This window comes from Chlorocebus sabaeus, chromosome 1 (assembly GCF_047675955.1).
Source record: "Chlorocebus sabaeus isolate Y175 chromosome 1, mChlSab1.0.hap1, whole genome shotgun sequence".
Classification (NCBI taxonomy): domain Eukaryota; kingdom Metazoa; phylum Chordata; class Mammalia; order Primates; family Cercopithecidae; genus Chlorocebus; species Chlorocebus sabaeus.
In genome coordinates, this window is record NC_132904.1 from 99,364,722 (window position 1) to 99,382,895 (window position 18,174).

At 39.5% G+C, this 18,174-nt stretch overlaps 1 protein-coding gene across 1 annotated transcript; it reads right to left on the minus strand.

Annotated features, from left to right (window-relative positions):
• Window positions 1-283: 283 nt before the first annotated feature.
• Window positions 284-12,808, minus strand: MMP12 (matrix metallopeptidase 12). Its single transcript, XM_008020669.3, has 10 exons — window positions 12,526-12,808; window positions 10,427-10,674; window positions 9,358-9,506; window positions 9,148-9,273; window positions 5,442-5,603; window positions 4,808-4,931; window positions 3,855-3,988; window positions 3,311-3,470; window positions 1,679-1,785; window positions 284-734 (listed from the first exon to the last, which is right to left on the minus strand). The coding sequence occupies exons 1-10, from the start codon at window positions 12,625-12,627 to the stop codon at window positions 634-636; spliced, it is 1,413 nt and encodes a 470-aa protein (XP_008018860.3). The 5' UTR covers window positions 12,628-12,808; the 3' UTR covers window positions 284-633.
• Between the last annotated feature and the right edge of the window lie 5,366 nt (window positions 12,809-18,174).

Genomic DNA, 18,174 nt, shown 5'->3' on the forward strand with positions numbered 1-18,174 from the left:
TCCCTTCTCTCCAGTCTTGTGGCCATACTCTATGAGTACTCCTTGGGATCATGTGTAGCCTAGAGAATGCTTTCTTGCCTTGAGACCAAGGACACAGGTGGTGCTACCCAAGTGACCAAAAGAAATCTAAGCTTTTTTTTCTACTTGCCATATTTCTATTCATCCCTTGATACAGTCAGAGAGACTTGTTTTTATTTAGGAGTAGGTTCAGAGTTATTTTTAAAATACACATTCTGTTTCTCAAGAAAAATATATTAAAAACCAACTGATTGTTTTTCAATTGTTTTATTTGAGCCAAAATATATATACTTAATTTTAGTTATACCAAAAGTAATTATAATTTCTCAGTCCAAGGATGTTAGGAACCGACTTACAGAGCATGCTCCAAAAAGAATTCTCTTGGCCTTTGAAGGTATCTATTTTCAAACTTAACAATAGAGTCAAGCAAGAATTGACAATTAGAGTTTTCAAAATTGAAAAATATTATACATTATATAATCATTATCTATGGTTTACAGATTTTATTTTTATGATACATATCTCTATATAGTGGTACACTGAGGACATAGCAAATATGCAATAAATACTTATTAAACTGAAGTGAACTAACAAAAACCATTAATTACACTCTTTCTAACAACCAAACCAGCTATTGCTTTTCAGTGTTTTGGTGATACGTTGGAGTAGGAAGTCATATTCGAATTGATTAGATCCTTGGAAGAAATAGTAGTATTCTGAAAATGAAAACAATTAAATAGTTTAATTCCCTCCCTGTATTTCTTTACAACAACAACAACACAAATCTGTTTTCATAGATTATCTAGAATAGATGACCTATGGGCTGTGGTTCATGTCCTTTACTGCATACTTTGAGAGGCTGAGATGGGAAGATTGCTTGAGGCCAGGAGTTTGAGATCAGCCTGGCCAACATCACAAGACCCCATCTCTATTTTTTAATCAAAAAATAACAAATGAAAAAAAGATGAGATGTGATTCGAGAATATAAATGTTGGGGACCCTTGGTATCATGCTCCCCAAACATCTACCTACAGCCAGTCATACTCCAAGTGGAGGACTCATGAGACAGGATATCAGACCCAGCTAAGGCACACAGGGGCTTTGATGGAAGAAACAACACTGGGGAGGGGAGGGAATAAAAACAAAAAATATTGGTCCCTTGAATAGCTGCTTAGGCTGGTCTTGTTTGAAGACATACAACACAAACTCAAGCTTTTCTCAATCCACCCTCAGTCCCCAGTCCGTGAGGGCCTATGAGGGCAGAAGGGACTACAGTAAAGGTCAAGAGTGCAAGGTGTAGGAAAGGGTGAGACTCCAGACTGCCTGAGTCTTGGCTGCCATGTGCTGCCTTGCACATACTGTGTGGCTGATGTGGTCAAAGGAAATTCCAGAGACTCACTCAGGTACATGGGAAATAGGAACAATCACATTCCCGCTGCCTGCCAGATAACCCTGGCAATACACCACTTGTGCCACCAGCCCCTGCTCATTCTAGCTTTCCTATTCAGAGCCACGTACAGTATGAGTTTTTCCTTGTGGCCCTGTGGGGAACTGCAGAGACCTGTCCCTTTCCAATTTGGAGCCCTATTCTCTAATCTTAGAGGATTTATAGTTTTGAAATGGAATTTCCAGTATCTTCATGGTTTCCTCATCTACTTACTATTTTTAGAGTAGAAGACTGCATCAATTTTAGGCCCAATTCCTCGGAAGTTCTTGGTAATCAGTTTGGGATAACCAGGGTCCATCATCTGTCTCCTTTCATCATACCTGAGCAAGGAAGAAACCAGCAGGAACTCAGTCAGAAAGTGGTTTTCCTGACATGCACCACAAACCTACCTTCTCTACGGAAGAGCTCTTCCCCAAAGGGCTTAAGTTGTTCTGATGAAGAAAACCGAGGACCTAAACAGCTCACTGATTTCATCTGAGTCCCTATAGGACTCAAACCTATGCTTCCTGACTCTGGTTAAGTCTTTTTCCCACTATCCCATAATACTTCCGCTAGTGCTTGTTCCTGCTTTATAGTCTGGCATAGAAGGTGATTTGGCTACAGCATAGGCCCCAGTGACCAATTTTTCAGTTGCCTGTCATTGCCTTCTTTTCAAAGCTATTCACTGAGACAAAAATACCCATTTCCCCCCAAGAAGATAATAAACAGGTCAAGGGGCTAAGAGCCAGGGAACCAAAGGGATTTATACACACATGTTTGAGAGAAATTGAAAGGTAAACCCTTTTGTTTACAGGCTGTATGGTCATATCCTAGTTTCTCTCTTAAATTCTCTTTTACCAGCAAGGGAAAAGAGTTTTGTGTCTCTCTAGACTTCCAAGTGGCAACTGAATCTAACCGTTGTCTTGTTTTTATTCAGTTTGGTTCTCTAAGTATTAATGGCTTGCTTAGCACTTTCTCATTGGCATTTAAGGGAAAAATCGTGGGCCAAGTAGAAGCAGAAAACTAAACACAACCACTGTTCAGAGGTGAAATGTCAATGTTCATAATAACAGGCTACAGCAAACTACGCCCATTTATGAGCTCTTTGGAAAGTGTTATTCGCCAAAATCAAGTTTTGTTTCTCAAACAGGGCTAAGGGCTGGTGGACAAATTCAAGTCATAAGCACCCGGTATTCAATTGTAATTAGATGTTGAGTTTTAAATGTTTAAGAATAAATAATAGTTGTAAATGTAAGCTTAACATATATGTTATGTCTCATGTCAACCAGGTAAGCAATCTAGGAAGTGACTGGCTTACCCAGAAGAAGGAATAGAGAATCCTCTCCTCCTTCAAAATTTAGACACTTGAGACAACAGAGACAGACACTCAAATGAGCTCCTATCCTCACTTGACCATATGACTTTCTTTTAAGGAAGACTTTGCAGGACCTCCTGACCTCCTGTCATTTAGAGGATGGTTTCTCATTTTGTCTTTTGAATCTGGTGATTATAGAAAGGAATCTGGAAATCCATGATCCTCCAAACTGACTGTAGATTAAATACTTGGTCTTGTACATCTATGACACTCTTTTCCAATGTGTTTCCACTATGATTAATAAGATGACATTTTTTAAAGTGTTTTTTTTTAAAAAAAAAAACACATTATTTACTATTTCATATATTAGAAACCAAAAACACAAAGAACTTGGTTGACAATAACTATTTCAGTCCTATATTCTTTTCATCTCTCTCCCTGGAAGGTCAAGGAGTTTTGGGAACTTGCACAGAGAATGTGCCTTCTAGAAAACCTCATTCCATGCCTGTTTCACAATCTGAGGGGTGAAATGACCAACCGTTAAAACTCACCTCCAATATTGGTTATCTACGAAGAAGTAGGTCCTATAAAAATGTGGGTTAAAAACAGCGGCATCAATTTTTTTCACAAAGTCAGGAAAACCAAAAGAATGTATGCTCTTGGGATAATCTGGCTGTGGTCTTAAGTTGCTAATTAACCAGTATTTGTCATCTGTGAAGACAAAGAAATAGGGTAAATTTGAATTATACAGAAAGAGTAATAAGAAAATGCTGATTTACTATAAACAACATAATTCCTTTCCCACAGTTATAAAATGTATTGCTTATTGATCTTAAACATAGTCTCTTTTCTTTGGTTCCTATGGATTTTTTTTTCACAAGTATTACTATTTTATAGTTTACAAACTTTTCCCAGAAATTGTATGTATTACTTAGGTATTTAGGCTATTTTAGTTTACAGTTCAGAGCCACTATTAATAAAATCAAGAGTGCTTTCTTAGCCTATGTCTATTAAAAAGTATTAGTCTCCTCTTAATTTATTCTCTTCCTTGACGTAAACTCAATGGCAAAACTAAAAACTAAAGATTAGAAATACCTTTAAAAAGAAAAACTTGATTTCTGGCTTCAATTTCATAAGCGGCTTCAATGCCAAATGGCAAGGTTGGCCATAAGGAAGAAATTAAATCAACACTGGTCCTTGGTCTCTCAGAAAGCTTCAGCAAGAAGAACCTGACATGAAAGACATTTAACACATTATAAAACAATGTAGACTCAAGAACCATGGCATGTGAATAGGAAGAACCTGTGAAAAAACCCAATGTTTCTTTCCATTGTCTTCACATTCTGTTCCATGGATGTCTGATGTTCATGGGTCCATAAGAAAAGAATATCAATCAACTCTTTGATAATAACAATCACTGTAACAAGCAATCTGATATACAGAAATACCCTGGAGCTTGGAATCCAGGGATCTAAGCTTCTAGTTTGACCCTACAATCCACTCACCAGTTTTGTAACCTCAAGGAAGTCACCTATCCTCAAGTGTCTCAGTCTTATAATCTCAAAAATGGGAAATATTTGTACTACTTGACAAATGTTAGTCTTCCCAACTGCCCCTCCTTACCACCAATACCTGCTTCACTCTGTGTTCTAAGAAAGAAACGAAAAGTTATCCTGGAATTCTCTTCTCCATAATCAGGAAATCAAGTTTCTTGCATAGGTACTGTTTTACAGTCTTAGTTTCAGACTTCATCATTTTTATCTATAATTAAAATAGTCTGGCTTCTGTTTCCTGTCTTCTAATTCCCCATCCCAGATTCCTACTGCAAATCCTTTTTTACACACCAGTTTTCTAGTTAAAACGCAAATGTGATTACACCTGTCTCCTGCTTGAAAACCCTTAAGATCTCCTCACTGCCTACAGAATTGAGTCCAAGTTCCTGCTTACAAGTTTCATCTACTTCATTTTCAATTATTTCCCACTTTTCTCTGACAAAAAAATTTAAAGGCAGAAACTTTAATATTGGTTAGATATGAAAATGATCCTACCTGTCTTTGAAGAAAAAGATCTTATCTCCCACTGTAGTGACAGCATCAAAACTCAAATTGGGGTCACAGAGAGCTGGTTCTAAATTGTCAGGCTGTGGCATGGGTTGGTACTCTTTTGGGCCTCCTGAAAATACATTTCAAGAAGCATCAGTAAACAAAATCTGCATTTTATTTCAGAGGAGGAACTGTTATTTTTTAAATACTCAATTTTCTTAATGAACATTGCATCAAAATCATTTTAAGCTTTCTATAACATTCACAGGAAGCATAAAGTAAGGTGTTTTTTCCCATATGATGGCAATATCATGGAGGAAGAAAATCTGATTATCTTTACTTTCCTTTTCCAGTTATAATGGATTATTTAATGTGTGGGCCTTCATCAATAAGGCAGTGGTATCTTGGATAGAAAGAACACGAGACTTGAGGCCTCTGGTTCTGCCTCTGGCTCTGACATTAACCTACTAGGTCTCTTGTCTTCATCTGTATAATGAAGTTAATACCTGTGTCACCTGCCAGAGAGGGTTCTTATGGAGCTCAAAAAAAGACAGATATTAACATTTTATCCAAATATAGTATTGTTAGACTATTCATAAGAGTGAGTATCTTATTTGGCAAAATAAGAAATTAAACTCACCATAGAGGGACTGAATGCCACGTATGTCATCAGCAGAGAGATGAAATGTGTTGATGTCAACATATTTGTAGGTGGGGAACATTATGGCCTTTGGATCACTGGAATGGCCAAGACCTAAGGAATGGCCAAGCTCGTGAACAGCAACGAGGAACAAGTTTGTGCCTAAGAAGGAACCAATCAAAAGACAGAACACTGTGAAATGCATTATCATCTTGGACAGTAACACGATATCTGACACAGTGAAAAAGAAACATTTGAGAATCTTTTACTTATTTCTCTACCCTTTTGAATAAGGTTTCTCAACCTCAGCACTACTGACATTATAGGCCAGTAGTCTGGGCTGTCCTATGCATTATGGATGCTTAGAAATCTCGGGTTTTACCCCTAAATGCAAGCAGAAAATCCTTTTTAGTTTTGACAACCAAAAAATGTCTTCAGACATTGTCAAATATCTCCTTGGGGACAAAATTGCCTTGGGTTAAGGACCTCTGTACTAGTAGACAAATGAAATATATTCTGTTGTAAAAATTCCTAAAATAACTCAGAGCTGCCTCCAACAGTTTTCATTGCTTCTAAATAATTCTCAACTCTCATGACTCAATTCTGGTTTTAGTCTTCATGAAGCTTCACTGGATATAGAAAAAAATGTCTTTAGCAATCATCTTTTCGTAAACCCAAATATAAGGCTATCATTAAGTTTCAGGTGCTGTGAGTCACTGAGAAGTGTAATACATTATGTCTAATTCTCATACAACTGAAAGGAAACCACCATGCTCTCCACTACAGATGAGGAAACAGTATCTATAGGAGTAATCAAATTAAGTGCTTGAACCAAGATTAGTGTTTATGCTTTTACTACACATGATTCTAAATAAAATTAAAGAATCTATATGACTCAAGGAAAAAATGTGAAAAACAAAAAAGAGAAAAAATAACTAATTCTTAAAAGAGTCTATACTTATAATTTAGACATATTTGGACTACCAAGTTACAGTGTTTTCTGTCTTTTCTTTTGAGCCCCACTCAGAGTTTACCATTTTTATCTATGATTAAAATAGTCTGGTTTTATATCTGTCTTTTCTTTTGAGTCCCATAAGAAATCCTTGTTCATTTTCGTGGTATGTCCTAGAGAATACACCTTTGTAGGTAAGAGAAGAGAGAGGAATGTGTCCCTTCTTTTGAATTTCTCAATTTGCAGAATATTTGAAAATTCCTGACTAACAGTTTTGTTTCTTAGTCCAATGCCTTCATTTTTATCTTTTTTCTATGACAAAATTGCAGTTCAGAAGAACTGACTTGCCCAGAGTCACACATCACTTAGCTGCAGAGCCTGGCTTTGGAACAGTCTCCCATACCCAAGTGCAAAGAGCCTACACTCTCTTGGGGGAGTGTCTAGACACAAATCCTTCAAGAATTTTCTATATCATGGGTCCAGTAACCTTCCCAGCAAGACTGGGAAGAGTAAGCAAAGTTTTTACAATTTGTCCTAAACCTGAACTATTCTCAGTTCCTATAATATGCCTATGAGCCACCACCATTGATCCTCATCTGGAAATAATGGGTTTATGTTTGTATTCTGTTTCTCTCTAGATTGTGTGCTCAGGGTTTGGATTGTGTCCTTTTCATCTCTGTACTCAAGTAACCTCATCACCCAATACTGTAATAGAATAGATCAGCAAGCATTGACCTATTTGTTTATTTGATTTACTGGGTAAAAGAAAACAGGCTGAGGAATGCAGTGACTCATGCCTGTAATCCCAGCACTTTGGGATGCCAAGGCAGGAGGATCACCTGAGGTCAGGAGTTCGAGAGCAGCCTGGCCAACATGGTAAAACCCCATCTCTACCAAGAAAAAAAAAATTAGCAGGGTGTGGGGGCCAGCACCTGTAATGTAATCCCAGCTAGTCAGGAGGCTGAAGTAGGAGAATTGCTTGAACCCTGGAGGTGAAGATTGCAGTGAGCTGAGATTGTGCCACTGCACCCCAACCTGGGCAACAGAGCAAGACTCCATCTCAAAAAAAGCAAGTGACAGCAACAACAACAACAACAAAAACTGCTGAAAATAAGCATTTTAAGTTATAATTGTCATTAATAACTTCACTTTTTGAAAGCATTTAATCAATCCAATTAAAAAATAAGGCAACATGGACAGATAGAAAATACTGGGTTAAGAGGTAGGAATGCATATTCTGGCCCAGCTTTTCCACAAACTAGCCACTAACCTTCTCTTGGTCTTAATTTCCTCTACCTATAGAAAGCTGTGTTAAATTACTCTTCTAAGGTCCATTAGAATTCCAAAACATTTTTTTGAGGCTAACTGGCACATGTATCCCATTTTAGATGAAGGAATTACAATCCCCCAAATAACCTTGGATAAAATTTAGGCACATATAACATGTCTCGCTGAGGATTTGCAGTTCAGCAACTACCTAATCCTACATGATCTGTCTTTTGACAATACAAAAGTCCTCTTCTCATCAAAAACTTTATAAGCCTCAGGCTATGTGTTAGATTAAAACAGTCTTTCTGGTGGACATAGTATTTATAAAAATATTGCCATCCAACTTGTACAATATCAGCTAGAGAGGAGGATGCTGAGTAGAGAATATTATTGATGACTTTCTCCCCATTTATTTTCCACATGACGGAGTCATACACTCTAAAATTTCCAATAGAAAAATTAAAAAGGCTTCTGTCATGATGGTTAGGATTTTCCCATGCTAGTGATTCCCCTAAATAACAGGGAAGTTTAATTAACCCCATGTCAACTATCTGCAGGGAATAGGAAGTTACTGTTCTTCTGTAAATGCCCCCAAGGTATTAAATGTTCAATTGGACATTCTGAAACTTTTATCCCAAGACCACTTGAAAGTACATGACTGTATAACCTTGTGTTTCTCTATAGGGATATCTAGATTCTCTATAACTTTTTCTTTCCTGGTCACTATGAACCTAAGAAATTGTCAGCATATTATGAATCATGCAGATGACCATCTTATCCTCTAATTGTTGGCACATACAGAATTAGTATGTGTTTGCTTTTGAGTTTATGGATTTCACTAAGTCAAGAACTTATCACCTAGGCTGGGCACAGTGGCTCACACCTGCAATCCTAACACTTTGGGAGGCTGGGACAGGAGGATCTCTTGAGGCAACATAGCAAGATCCTGTCCCTACAAAAAATAAAAAAACTAGCCAGGTGGGTAGCGCACACCTGTGGTCCTAGCTGCTAGGGAGGTTGAGGTGGGAGGTTTGCTTGAGCACAGGAGTTCAGGGCTGTAGGGAGTTACATCATGATATGTCATGGCAGCCTAAGTGACAGAGCAAGAACTTGTCTAAAACAAAAACAAAAACAAAACCAAAAACAAAAAACTTACCACCTAAATAACAGCTTTTACGTTTTCATATTATGCTTCTTAAGGTTCCTCTGAGTTTATGCTAATGAACTAGCTCATAGTTCATTGCATCCTCATGGATTATTAGAACTGACCTTGAAGATGATCTAGTTTAATATCCTCAATTTACAGAGGGTGAAATCGACACCCATACAAAGTGTTAAATTTCATTTAGAGGCAAAATTATAATCAGAACAAGATTTTCCATCATATAATCATTTGTCAGAATGTAGTCTCTCGAAACCAGAATTTTGAATTTGTCAGGGTTTTTGTTGTTTTCCTTTCCTGTTTGCTTAGATTTTTTTTCCCACCTTGAGAATGTGTAGTCCAAAATTCGTCATCATCAAAATGTGCATCCCCTCCAATGCCAGGTCCAGGTCCAAAAGCATGGGCTATGGTTCCACCTTTGCCATCAAAAGCATGGAAGTCTCCATGAGCTTTTGGAAAAGGAAAGAAAATTAGTCCATCTATATATCCTATAGATCATGCCAAATGACAAAGATGAAGTACAGGTTCCCTACCTCCACGTGCAAAAACCACCAAAATGTCAGCCACGCCTGTGTTAATTCTGCTGAATTTCAAGGGGGTAACATTACTCCATACTTGGAAAGCTTTCTGGATTGCGTAGTCAACATCCTTACGGTTCATGTCAGGTGTGTAATTATTGATTCTTTATCATCAAAGAGAGAGAGAAAAATGTATGGAAGGCAGTGTTAATTTTGTCTCACCACAATACTTCATTTTTGCTAGCACAACTGGAAGATGGATCATTTCATAAATCAGGAGTCCAGATTTTAAAACTTGCTTCATTAAGTACAGAAATATTTTTTTCTTGGACAGCTTCCTGCTTAACCAAAATCTAACTTAATTTCTTCTTATTTAAAACTCACAGATCATCACTGTGAAGGATTTGCTTTCATAGATGGTTATGCTTTTTGCTCCTGTTCCCAGGTTCTGCATTTATCCATCTTGACTACTCTATAAACATCCCCTGTTTCTTATTTATAGTAAATTATCTTATTTATAGTAAATTTAGCTTCATTCTCCTTTTATTTGCAGAATTTTTTTTTTTTTTTTTTTTTTTTGAGACGGAGTTTCGCTTTGTCACTTAGGCTGGAATGCAGTGGCACAATCTCGGCTCACTGCAAGCTCTGCCTCCTGGGTTCACACCATTCTCCTGCCTCAGCCTCCTGAGTAGCTGGGACTACAGGTGCACACCACCACGCCCGGCTAATTTTTTTGTGTTTTTAGTAAAGACGGGGTTTCGCTGTGTTAGCCAGGATGGTCTCAATCTCCTGACCTTGTGATCCGCCTGCCTCGGCCCCCCAAAGTGCTGGGACTACAGGTGTGAGCCACCACACCAGGCTTATTTGCAGCTTTTAAAATCTGCTTTGGACTGGCAAGCCAAACGATTTTCCCCCGAGCGAACAATTCTTCCTTCTAGAGAAAACGAATCTTAACAGAGATAGCATTAACAATTGAGGGAGGTACTTTATTTACTTCCAGATTTAGGGCTGTCTAATTGGTTCAGGTTAGAAGTCAGACCTGTGGGAAAGTAGAAAAATACAGGGCGACATACACCAACATTACCTGTAGGTGATATAATGTTTCCTCCATAACTGCCCCCTTGACATTGCACTGAAATGATGGACGTCGGGGACTCCACATCGAGGTGCGTGCATCATCTCCAGAGTAGATGTGTCCAGTTGCCCAGTCACTTTTAGCCCTAAGAAGTGCTGCATTTCCTGGATTTTTTCCTTCATTAAGTTTCCACTGTATTTCATTTTTGTCACTTGAAATTTGTTCATCTCAAGGCCATAAAATCTTTCTAAGTATCTCTGGAAAAAAAAATACATTCAGCAATGCATAATTATGCACAGAAAAGTTTCTGTTGGGAGCTCCACATATATGACTCAACAGCACACTGATGCTTTTGGACCAGGAATTTTGCACATCTTACTCACAGGTTACATTATTGTTGTTTGGACAATTAATTATAATGAGGAAAAAAAATCTTAATTTTTTGTACTATCGCAGACATGTCAGCCAGGAGCAGTAGCTCAGGTCTGTAATTGCAGCATTTTGGGAGGCTGAGGCAGGACGGTTACTTGAGCCCAGGGGTTCAAGACTAGCCTGGACAACATGGCAAAACCTCCTCTGTACAAAAAATACAAAAATTATCCCAGAGCATTGGCGCATGCCTGTAATCCCAGCTACTCAGGAGGCTGAGGTGAGAGGATCACTTGAGCTTGGGAGGTAGAAGCTGCGATGAGCCCTGATTGTACCACCGCACTCCAGCCTGGATGACAGACACAGACCCTGTCTCAAAAAAAAAAAAGAAAACAAACAAACAAACAATCTTGGCTCACTGCAAGCTCTGCCTCCTGGGTTCACACCATTCTCCTGCCTCAGCCTCCCGAGTAGCTGGGACTACAGGTCATAAACTACTAGCTGGATTTATTCCCGGAATCCCAGTGGAAATATCTTTTTTAAAATGTCATTTATTCATTTTTAAGAGACAGGAGTCTCTCTTGGTCACCCAGGCTGGCCACAGTGGTGCATACCTGTAATCCCAGCACTTTGAGAGGCCAGGGTGGAAGGATAGCTTGAGCCCCAGAGTTTGAGACCAGCCTGGGCAACAGGGTGAAACCCTGTCTCTACTAAAAATACAAAAATTAGCCAGGAGTGGTGGCACATGCCTGTAGTCCCAGCTACTTGGGAAGACGAGGCAGTAAGATCACCTGAGCCCAGGAGATGGAGGTTGCAGTGAGCCAAGATCGTGCCGCTGCACTGTAGCCTGCGTGTCAGAGTAAAACCCTATCTCAAAAAAAAAGAAAAAAAAAAGAAAGAAAGAAAAGAAAAGGAAAAAAAGGATACATGAATTATTAGCGTTATTAATATAAGTTGGGACGCAAATTTCTTGCTTAAAAACTCAAAGCTAAACAAAATGGACAACTATGATAAATTCAATGTATCTATGATACATGATAAAATCATGTATGATTTTATATACATGTAGATAAAAGGTAACTATGATAAAATCATCTTTAAAAATAGGGACCAAACTCTTTTAATTAAGGAAAAGAAATTAAGAATTGAAAAAAAAAATCCATAAAAAAATGCTATAAAGATGGGCCCAGCATGGTGGCTCACACCTGTAATCCTATCACTTTGGGAGGCTGAGGTGGGGGATTGCTTGAGCCCAGAAGTTACAGACCAGCCTGGGCAACATAGTGGAACCCCATCACCATAAAAAAGAGAAAAAAAGCTATAAAAATATATCTGAGATGACTGAGGGTAAAGGGAATATGCTTAAATTATCATGGCAGCCTGGAGTGGTTATATTAATCCAGCCATTGTTCAGATCTCAGATTATTAACTGATATTTAATGATTAGTGTAAAATACCATAACAGAAGTGAACGCCAATTATATTGAATGGAAATTTCTTGGCCAAAGGTTTTTAGAAGAAGAAACACGTTCACTTGCCCATTTCATAACACTCCTTCAAAACCAATACCTCTTTTGTATATTCCTCTTTGGCAAGAAAAACTTAATACTGAAAGCAGACAGCCTCCTAGACCAATTTTCAGCTGATACTTAAATGCAAACAAACAAACAAACTGGTTAATGCAATAAATCTTAAAGACAAACATCAAGCTAGATAAATACTGTAGAATCCATACTTACTTCACCAAATAGCACATTATTTTTTTCCAGGCTTGTAGAGCTGTTCAGGGGAAGAGCTCCAGAAGCAGTGGCCTGCAGGAGCAGTAATAGAAGAAACTTCATTGTAAACTTCTAAGTGGATCAACTCAGCTTATTCTGTTCCTTTCTAGTCTAAGTTCCTGAACCGTTCCTCTTTATATAGCCCTTAGTCCAAGCTCTGTGAATATGAATCTCATGAATGACTCATAGTTGATATCATCCCTTGATTTACCTCAAAAACATGCAAACAAAAGCGTGACCTTATTCCGACGACAATGGATCAATTAGCATCTAGTCCATCACTCAAGCAATTCAGAGTATGTACCTTCAAAATGATAAAGAAGCCCCTCCTTCCACCTATCATACGAAATAAGCCTTTGTAAAAGAAATATCAAGCAACTAAAAGAGAAAGAGAACTTAAAATATATTTTCTTAAAGCCTGATATTCTCAATTTTCATTATAATACTTTCCTTATATTCATTATAGATAAAAAAAAGTTTTAAAGTAAATGTTGAAAGATTAGGTAAAATCCTTTTGCTGGAGGAAATGAATGCTTTTTAAACTGGATCTAGCTCCCTAGAGAAATGCGATACAGACATTTTATATGTAGCAAAAAAAAAAAAAGTTTGTAATATCGTGATACTTTGTTGTTTATTCCACGTGTTGTACCGGCTCAGATCGTGATTCTATAACTTAACATCTTCAGACATCTAAGCTGAAGCTCAGTCCCAACTGGGTACCTGGATAGATTCCAGAGGCAAACTTTCCTTACATCCTAGATTGTCTAGTGTTGGTAGGATGTGGGTTAACTCTTTTCAACTTTAGCAGTTGGGAAAAGTTTGCCTCTGGAATCTATCTGCCTGTCACCTCAGCTTCTTTCCCTCTTGACCTAATTGTCCCATTGCACAGAATCTGTCTCTTACGCAGTAGAGAATATTTAAGCACGAAAAACTTTTACGAGTCAGGGAATAAAATTCCAAAGGTAGAATTGCAAGCAGTGGTGCTGCAGTGTGAGGATAGATTCTACTCAACACCTCTTCAAATCACATGACAAGTTCCCTGCCTCCTGATTGTATGGGGACAGTCTGGACGGTGGGGTAGGGGGCACATAAGAGTGTGTTAAGATTTAGCCATTGCTCTGACCCACCTCGGTGGCCTGAGAAACAGTCTGCTGGCTGCTTGAGTGAGGCTTAAAGAAAAGGAGAAAAATATGGAAAAAAATAATTTTCCAATTTAAAAATTATCTTGCCTCACTCTTGCAGAGAACTATGCAGATTCTTTCTGACCTGTTCTCTCTCTAGTCATTGATTTGTTTTCTCTGAGTCTATCTAACCTGCAAATACAGCTGGTCATTCTGCTGTGAGAATGTCACTTTTTAATGACACAAAGTTTAACAGACTTGCCTTCTATGCTCTAAACAGTATCTCTAAATCCAGATCACTTGGTTTTATAAATGTTTTCCAGAAAATTGTTATCAATCCTCTAGCGAGATGCCACATCAGACCAGGTGACACTGGTGTCATGGGTCACTTACTGATCTGGTAGTGTAGAGTACAGGCTACTCCATTAAGATGTCCATTCTCAATGGGGAAGATATCACTCCCAACTGGGTGAAAAATTGCTCATCAAGGGCAAAAAATATATATTTGTGTATATAAAAGACAGATATGCATACAGCACATGAGCAGATATACGGTTTATCTCTGCTATTAAATTTTTATGGGGGAAATCTCTAAAATGTCTACAAAACCTCTTTCTCAGGAGTAGTGATAAATGTTGAGAAACCCTGATCTACGTATTACAAAGGAAAGAGAACTAACATTTATGGAGAGGCTTTAACAGTTGCCAGCAGTTTCATGCACCATCTTATTTAATCCTCACAATAATCATTTATGGATGAGGAAACTGAACTCAAATAACTTACCCAAAGCCACACAACTAGTAGGTGGCATAGCTGAGGTTTGAGGCCAAGTCTGTTTCCAAAGCCTTTCTGTTTCCCTTAAACCAGGCTGCAAAGTCAAAGTCAGTTCAGAGATGGCTTGAGTCATTCTCTCTGCCCCCAGATATTTACTTTGTTGTTGGAGAGTAAGAACAGGAAAATAAGCAAATCACTAGCAGTACATATGTATATGTCATCACATTGTCTTTACCTTATGATGTACACATAGGACAAGTTAATTTGTCTATGTCAACACAATTGGCTAAGATGGTTCCAAACATTATGCTCCTCAGAGGTGCTCTGGGCCAATCCCTGGGGAGCCCTAGCAGCTGAAGGCACCTTAGCAGCAGGGCACAGCTCAGGCCATGATAGGGGAGGAGATGGCAGAAGTTCTCTGGCATCCTCCAGAGAACAGATGAGAACTGCTACCACCCTGGGGAACCCAGATCCACCTACAATATTCCTAGGACTGTCTGCTTACTCCTGGCACCTGCAAGAGCAAAGGCGATAGCATGGCTTTAACTAAAAAGCTAGAAAGTATGTATCACGGTATTATTTTTGTAGTGTTTGCAGTAATAAGATACTCATAGAACTTGGAGGGGTGGCTTACACCTGTAGTCCCAGCTACTCAGGAGGCTGAGGTGGGAGGATCCCTTGGGCCTGGAGTTTGAGGCCAACCTGGGCAACATAGCAAGACCCTGTCTTAAAAATAAAAGATATTCATAAGAAGACCCAAATTTGAAAAAAAATCAAAATGACAAAATGAAATGTGTTGTAGCAACAAGTTAGGACAGGGTCAGGAGACCTTCCAGATGTCTCCTTAAGCAATTCACTTCCCTTTTCTGAATTTCCATTTCTTCATCCATAAAAGGAAAAGGTGAACTAGCCGAAGTTTTCTTCCTCCATGGACAGACTCTTGGCGTGTGAAAGGGATTTCTTTGTACATCTTGGAAGAATTCTTCCCTTCTGGTCCTTGCTGATGACATACTTAGATTTGCCTCTGGATTCCTGGGGATGACACCACAAATGACTTCAGGTGATTGTATCAGGGATATACCCTGGAATGTCCTGGTGTCTGGCTAAAGAAGGAAAAACATAACAGATGCTTTTGGATGGTTGGTGCTACAAAATCTGCGTTATGATAAGGAAATTGCTCTCAGCACTTTCTCACGAGAAACTCTGAAGTCACCTACTTTCTGCGCTTTCATAAACGTGCTCTTCTTCACACAGAGCATGGACAATGACCTTTGATTCTTCCTTTCCTCAGTGTGGCCCCTAGAAGCTATGTCTCTGCTGGGAACCCCAGCTTCCAGTCTGGGCCTATGTCAGAATCATTTAATAGCTCCGTTCTACCCAGGAGAGAGATCTGGGCAGACGGGTTATCTCCCTTCTCATCTCCTTTACCAACCTCTTTTAGAGGCTTACCTAAGAGTGCAGTAAAGGAAGATGGCAATCATTGAGTCCTCAAAGTGTGTCAGGCCGTAGACTAAATACTTTTCCCTAGTATTTAATGGAATCATTGTAACAACTCTTTTCCAGTAGTTACCATTGTTATTCCAGTTTTACAAATGAAGAAATTAAGTGTTAAAGAGCTTGAAGTGATTGTCCAAGGTCATAAAGATTCCAAGGCAAGTCATCTTGAGCATAGCTTTATCAAGCAAGTCACTTGAGCATAGCTTTATCAAATGGAAGTGGAATTCTTTTCTGCCCAAAGCGGTCATCTTGACTCCACCATCTTAGTTTGTAACCACCTCAGTGTTCCATGGCTGCCCAAGGGGCCTTGATCTCCTCATACTTGACCTATCTGGGTCACTTGGTGAGTCAAGACCTAGAGAGAATCAAAATTTGAGTGTAATATCCTATTTGTATTTCCAATGAGTACATTCTTTCACTTCTTTGTATATTTAGCAGCTTTTTTCTGTATCTTACATCCTACTCTCTCAAGAGACTTCCCACCAATCTTCCAAGAACAGGTTCCTTCCTGCTGTGGTTAAGGCCAGTTCTTGCTTTCAGTGAGTCTTAGGAACACATCCTCCCTGTAATGACTGTTCCACAAGGGAGGTTCACTCCTGATGTCCTTTGGGCCCTATTGTCCTGCTAGATTCATTCATGCATATTTACCGAGCACCTACTAACTTCAAGGTAGTTCTAGGCACCAGGAATACAGTGGTGGAGAACCAGAGTCTCATCTGGCTGCAGACTTAGATGCACGATGTTCTCCTCTCGGGCTAAGGGGAAGAGAATAAATATTAGTGAGCAGCGATAGTATGTCCTAGTATTTATAATACATTGCCTCATTTAATCATCACTAAAGCATAAAAAGGCAAAGTTACTTATTTATTTTTTTAGAGATGAGGTCTCATTCTATTGCCAAGGCTGGAGTACAGTGGCACGATCACAGCTCACTACGACTCCTGGGCTCAAGTGATCCTCCCAACTTGGCCTCTAAGTAGCGGGAACTACAGGCATGCACCAGCACAGGCAAAGGTTATTATCCCCATTTTTTTTTTAAAGATGGAGTTTCCCTCTGTTGCCCAGGCTGGAGTACAGTGACGTGATCTCGGCTCACTGCAACGTCTGCCTCCCGGGTTCGAGCAATACTGCCTCAGCCTCCTGAGTAGCTGGGATTATAGGCATATGCCACCACGCTCAGCTAACTTTTGTATTTTTAGTAGAGATGGGATTTCACCATGTTGACCAGGCTGGTCTTGAACTTCTGAGGTGATCTACTGGCCTTGGCCTCCCAATGCTGGCATTACAGGTGTGAGCCCCACACCCAGCCATTATCCTCATTTTCAGAGGAAACACCAGAGGGTCCTAGAGGTCAGATCACAGAAACTTAAAAAAGGTAGGGTTTGCAGGTGGATGCCAGGGACGATGCAGACGGCCTCTTTTTCTTTTACTTGAGAAGGGAATTATTCTCCTGGAGTCCCAGCCTCAGAGAAATGCTGAGGAGAAGCCACATTTCTTGCCCCGGGATTTATGACCCTGAGCACATTATTCACATTCTTACTTCTTTCCAAGAGCCTAAATCCACTAAAATGAATACAGTTTAAGAAGAGAGTAATTTTTCCTGAACTGAGTTAATACTGAGAGTGGTGGGAGAGTCCGTGGGTTCTGGTTGCCAGGAAGAACTGAGCCCCACTCCATAGCAGCACTGCAAGGATGTGGTGGGACCACAGAAGGAATCATCACAGGATGCTGCAGGGAAGTGAGATGCAGGGCCTGGTGCCTCTAAGTTCCCTGAAGCAAGCATGCCACAAAAGCAGCAGTGAGCAGAACTGAGAAGATATGCGGACTGGGTGGACCAATAGGGAGGAGATGGAACTCCAAAGGATTACGGCTGAATTTCCTTCCAGTCCAAAGGGACGGAGGCTCAGAATAGAAGTTAAATTTTAGGGAAATGGCTGGGCGTGGTGGCTTAATCTTGTAATCCCAACATTTTGGGAGGGAGAGGTGTGAGGATCGCTTGAGGCCAGAAGTTCAAGACCAGTCTGGGCAACACAGTGAGACCCTATCTTTATTTTTTAAAATGAAAATAAAATTTGGCCAGGTTTAGTGGTTCATGCCTATAGTCCCAGCACTTTGGGAGGCCAAGGAGAGAGAACTGCTTGAGGCCAGGGGTTTGACACCAGCCTGAGCAACATAATGAGACCTTGTCTCTATTTAAAAATGTAGGCGTCAGTCAGAC

Coding starts and splice junctions, on each gene's coding strand:
- MMP12 (XM_008020669.3), bottom strand. CDS start 12,627: ATGAAGTTTCTTCTATTACTGCTCCTGCAGGCCACTGCTTCTGGAGCT. Junction 10,675..12,525: donor ATAATGTGCTATTTGGTGAA/GTAAGTATGGAT, acceptor TTTTTTTTCCAG/AGATACTTAGAAAGATTTTA. Junction 735..1,678: donor AGTCTTCTACTCTAAAAATA/GTAAGTAGATGA, acceptor TTTCATTTTCAG/AATACTACTATTTCTTCCAA.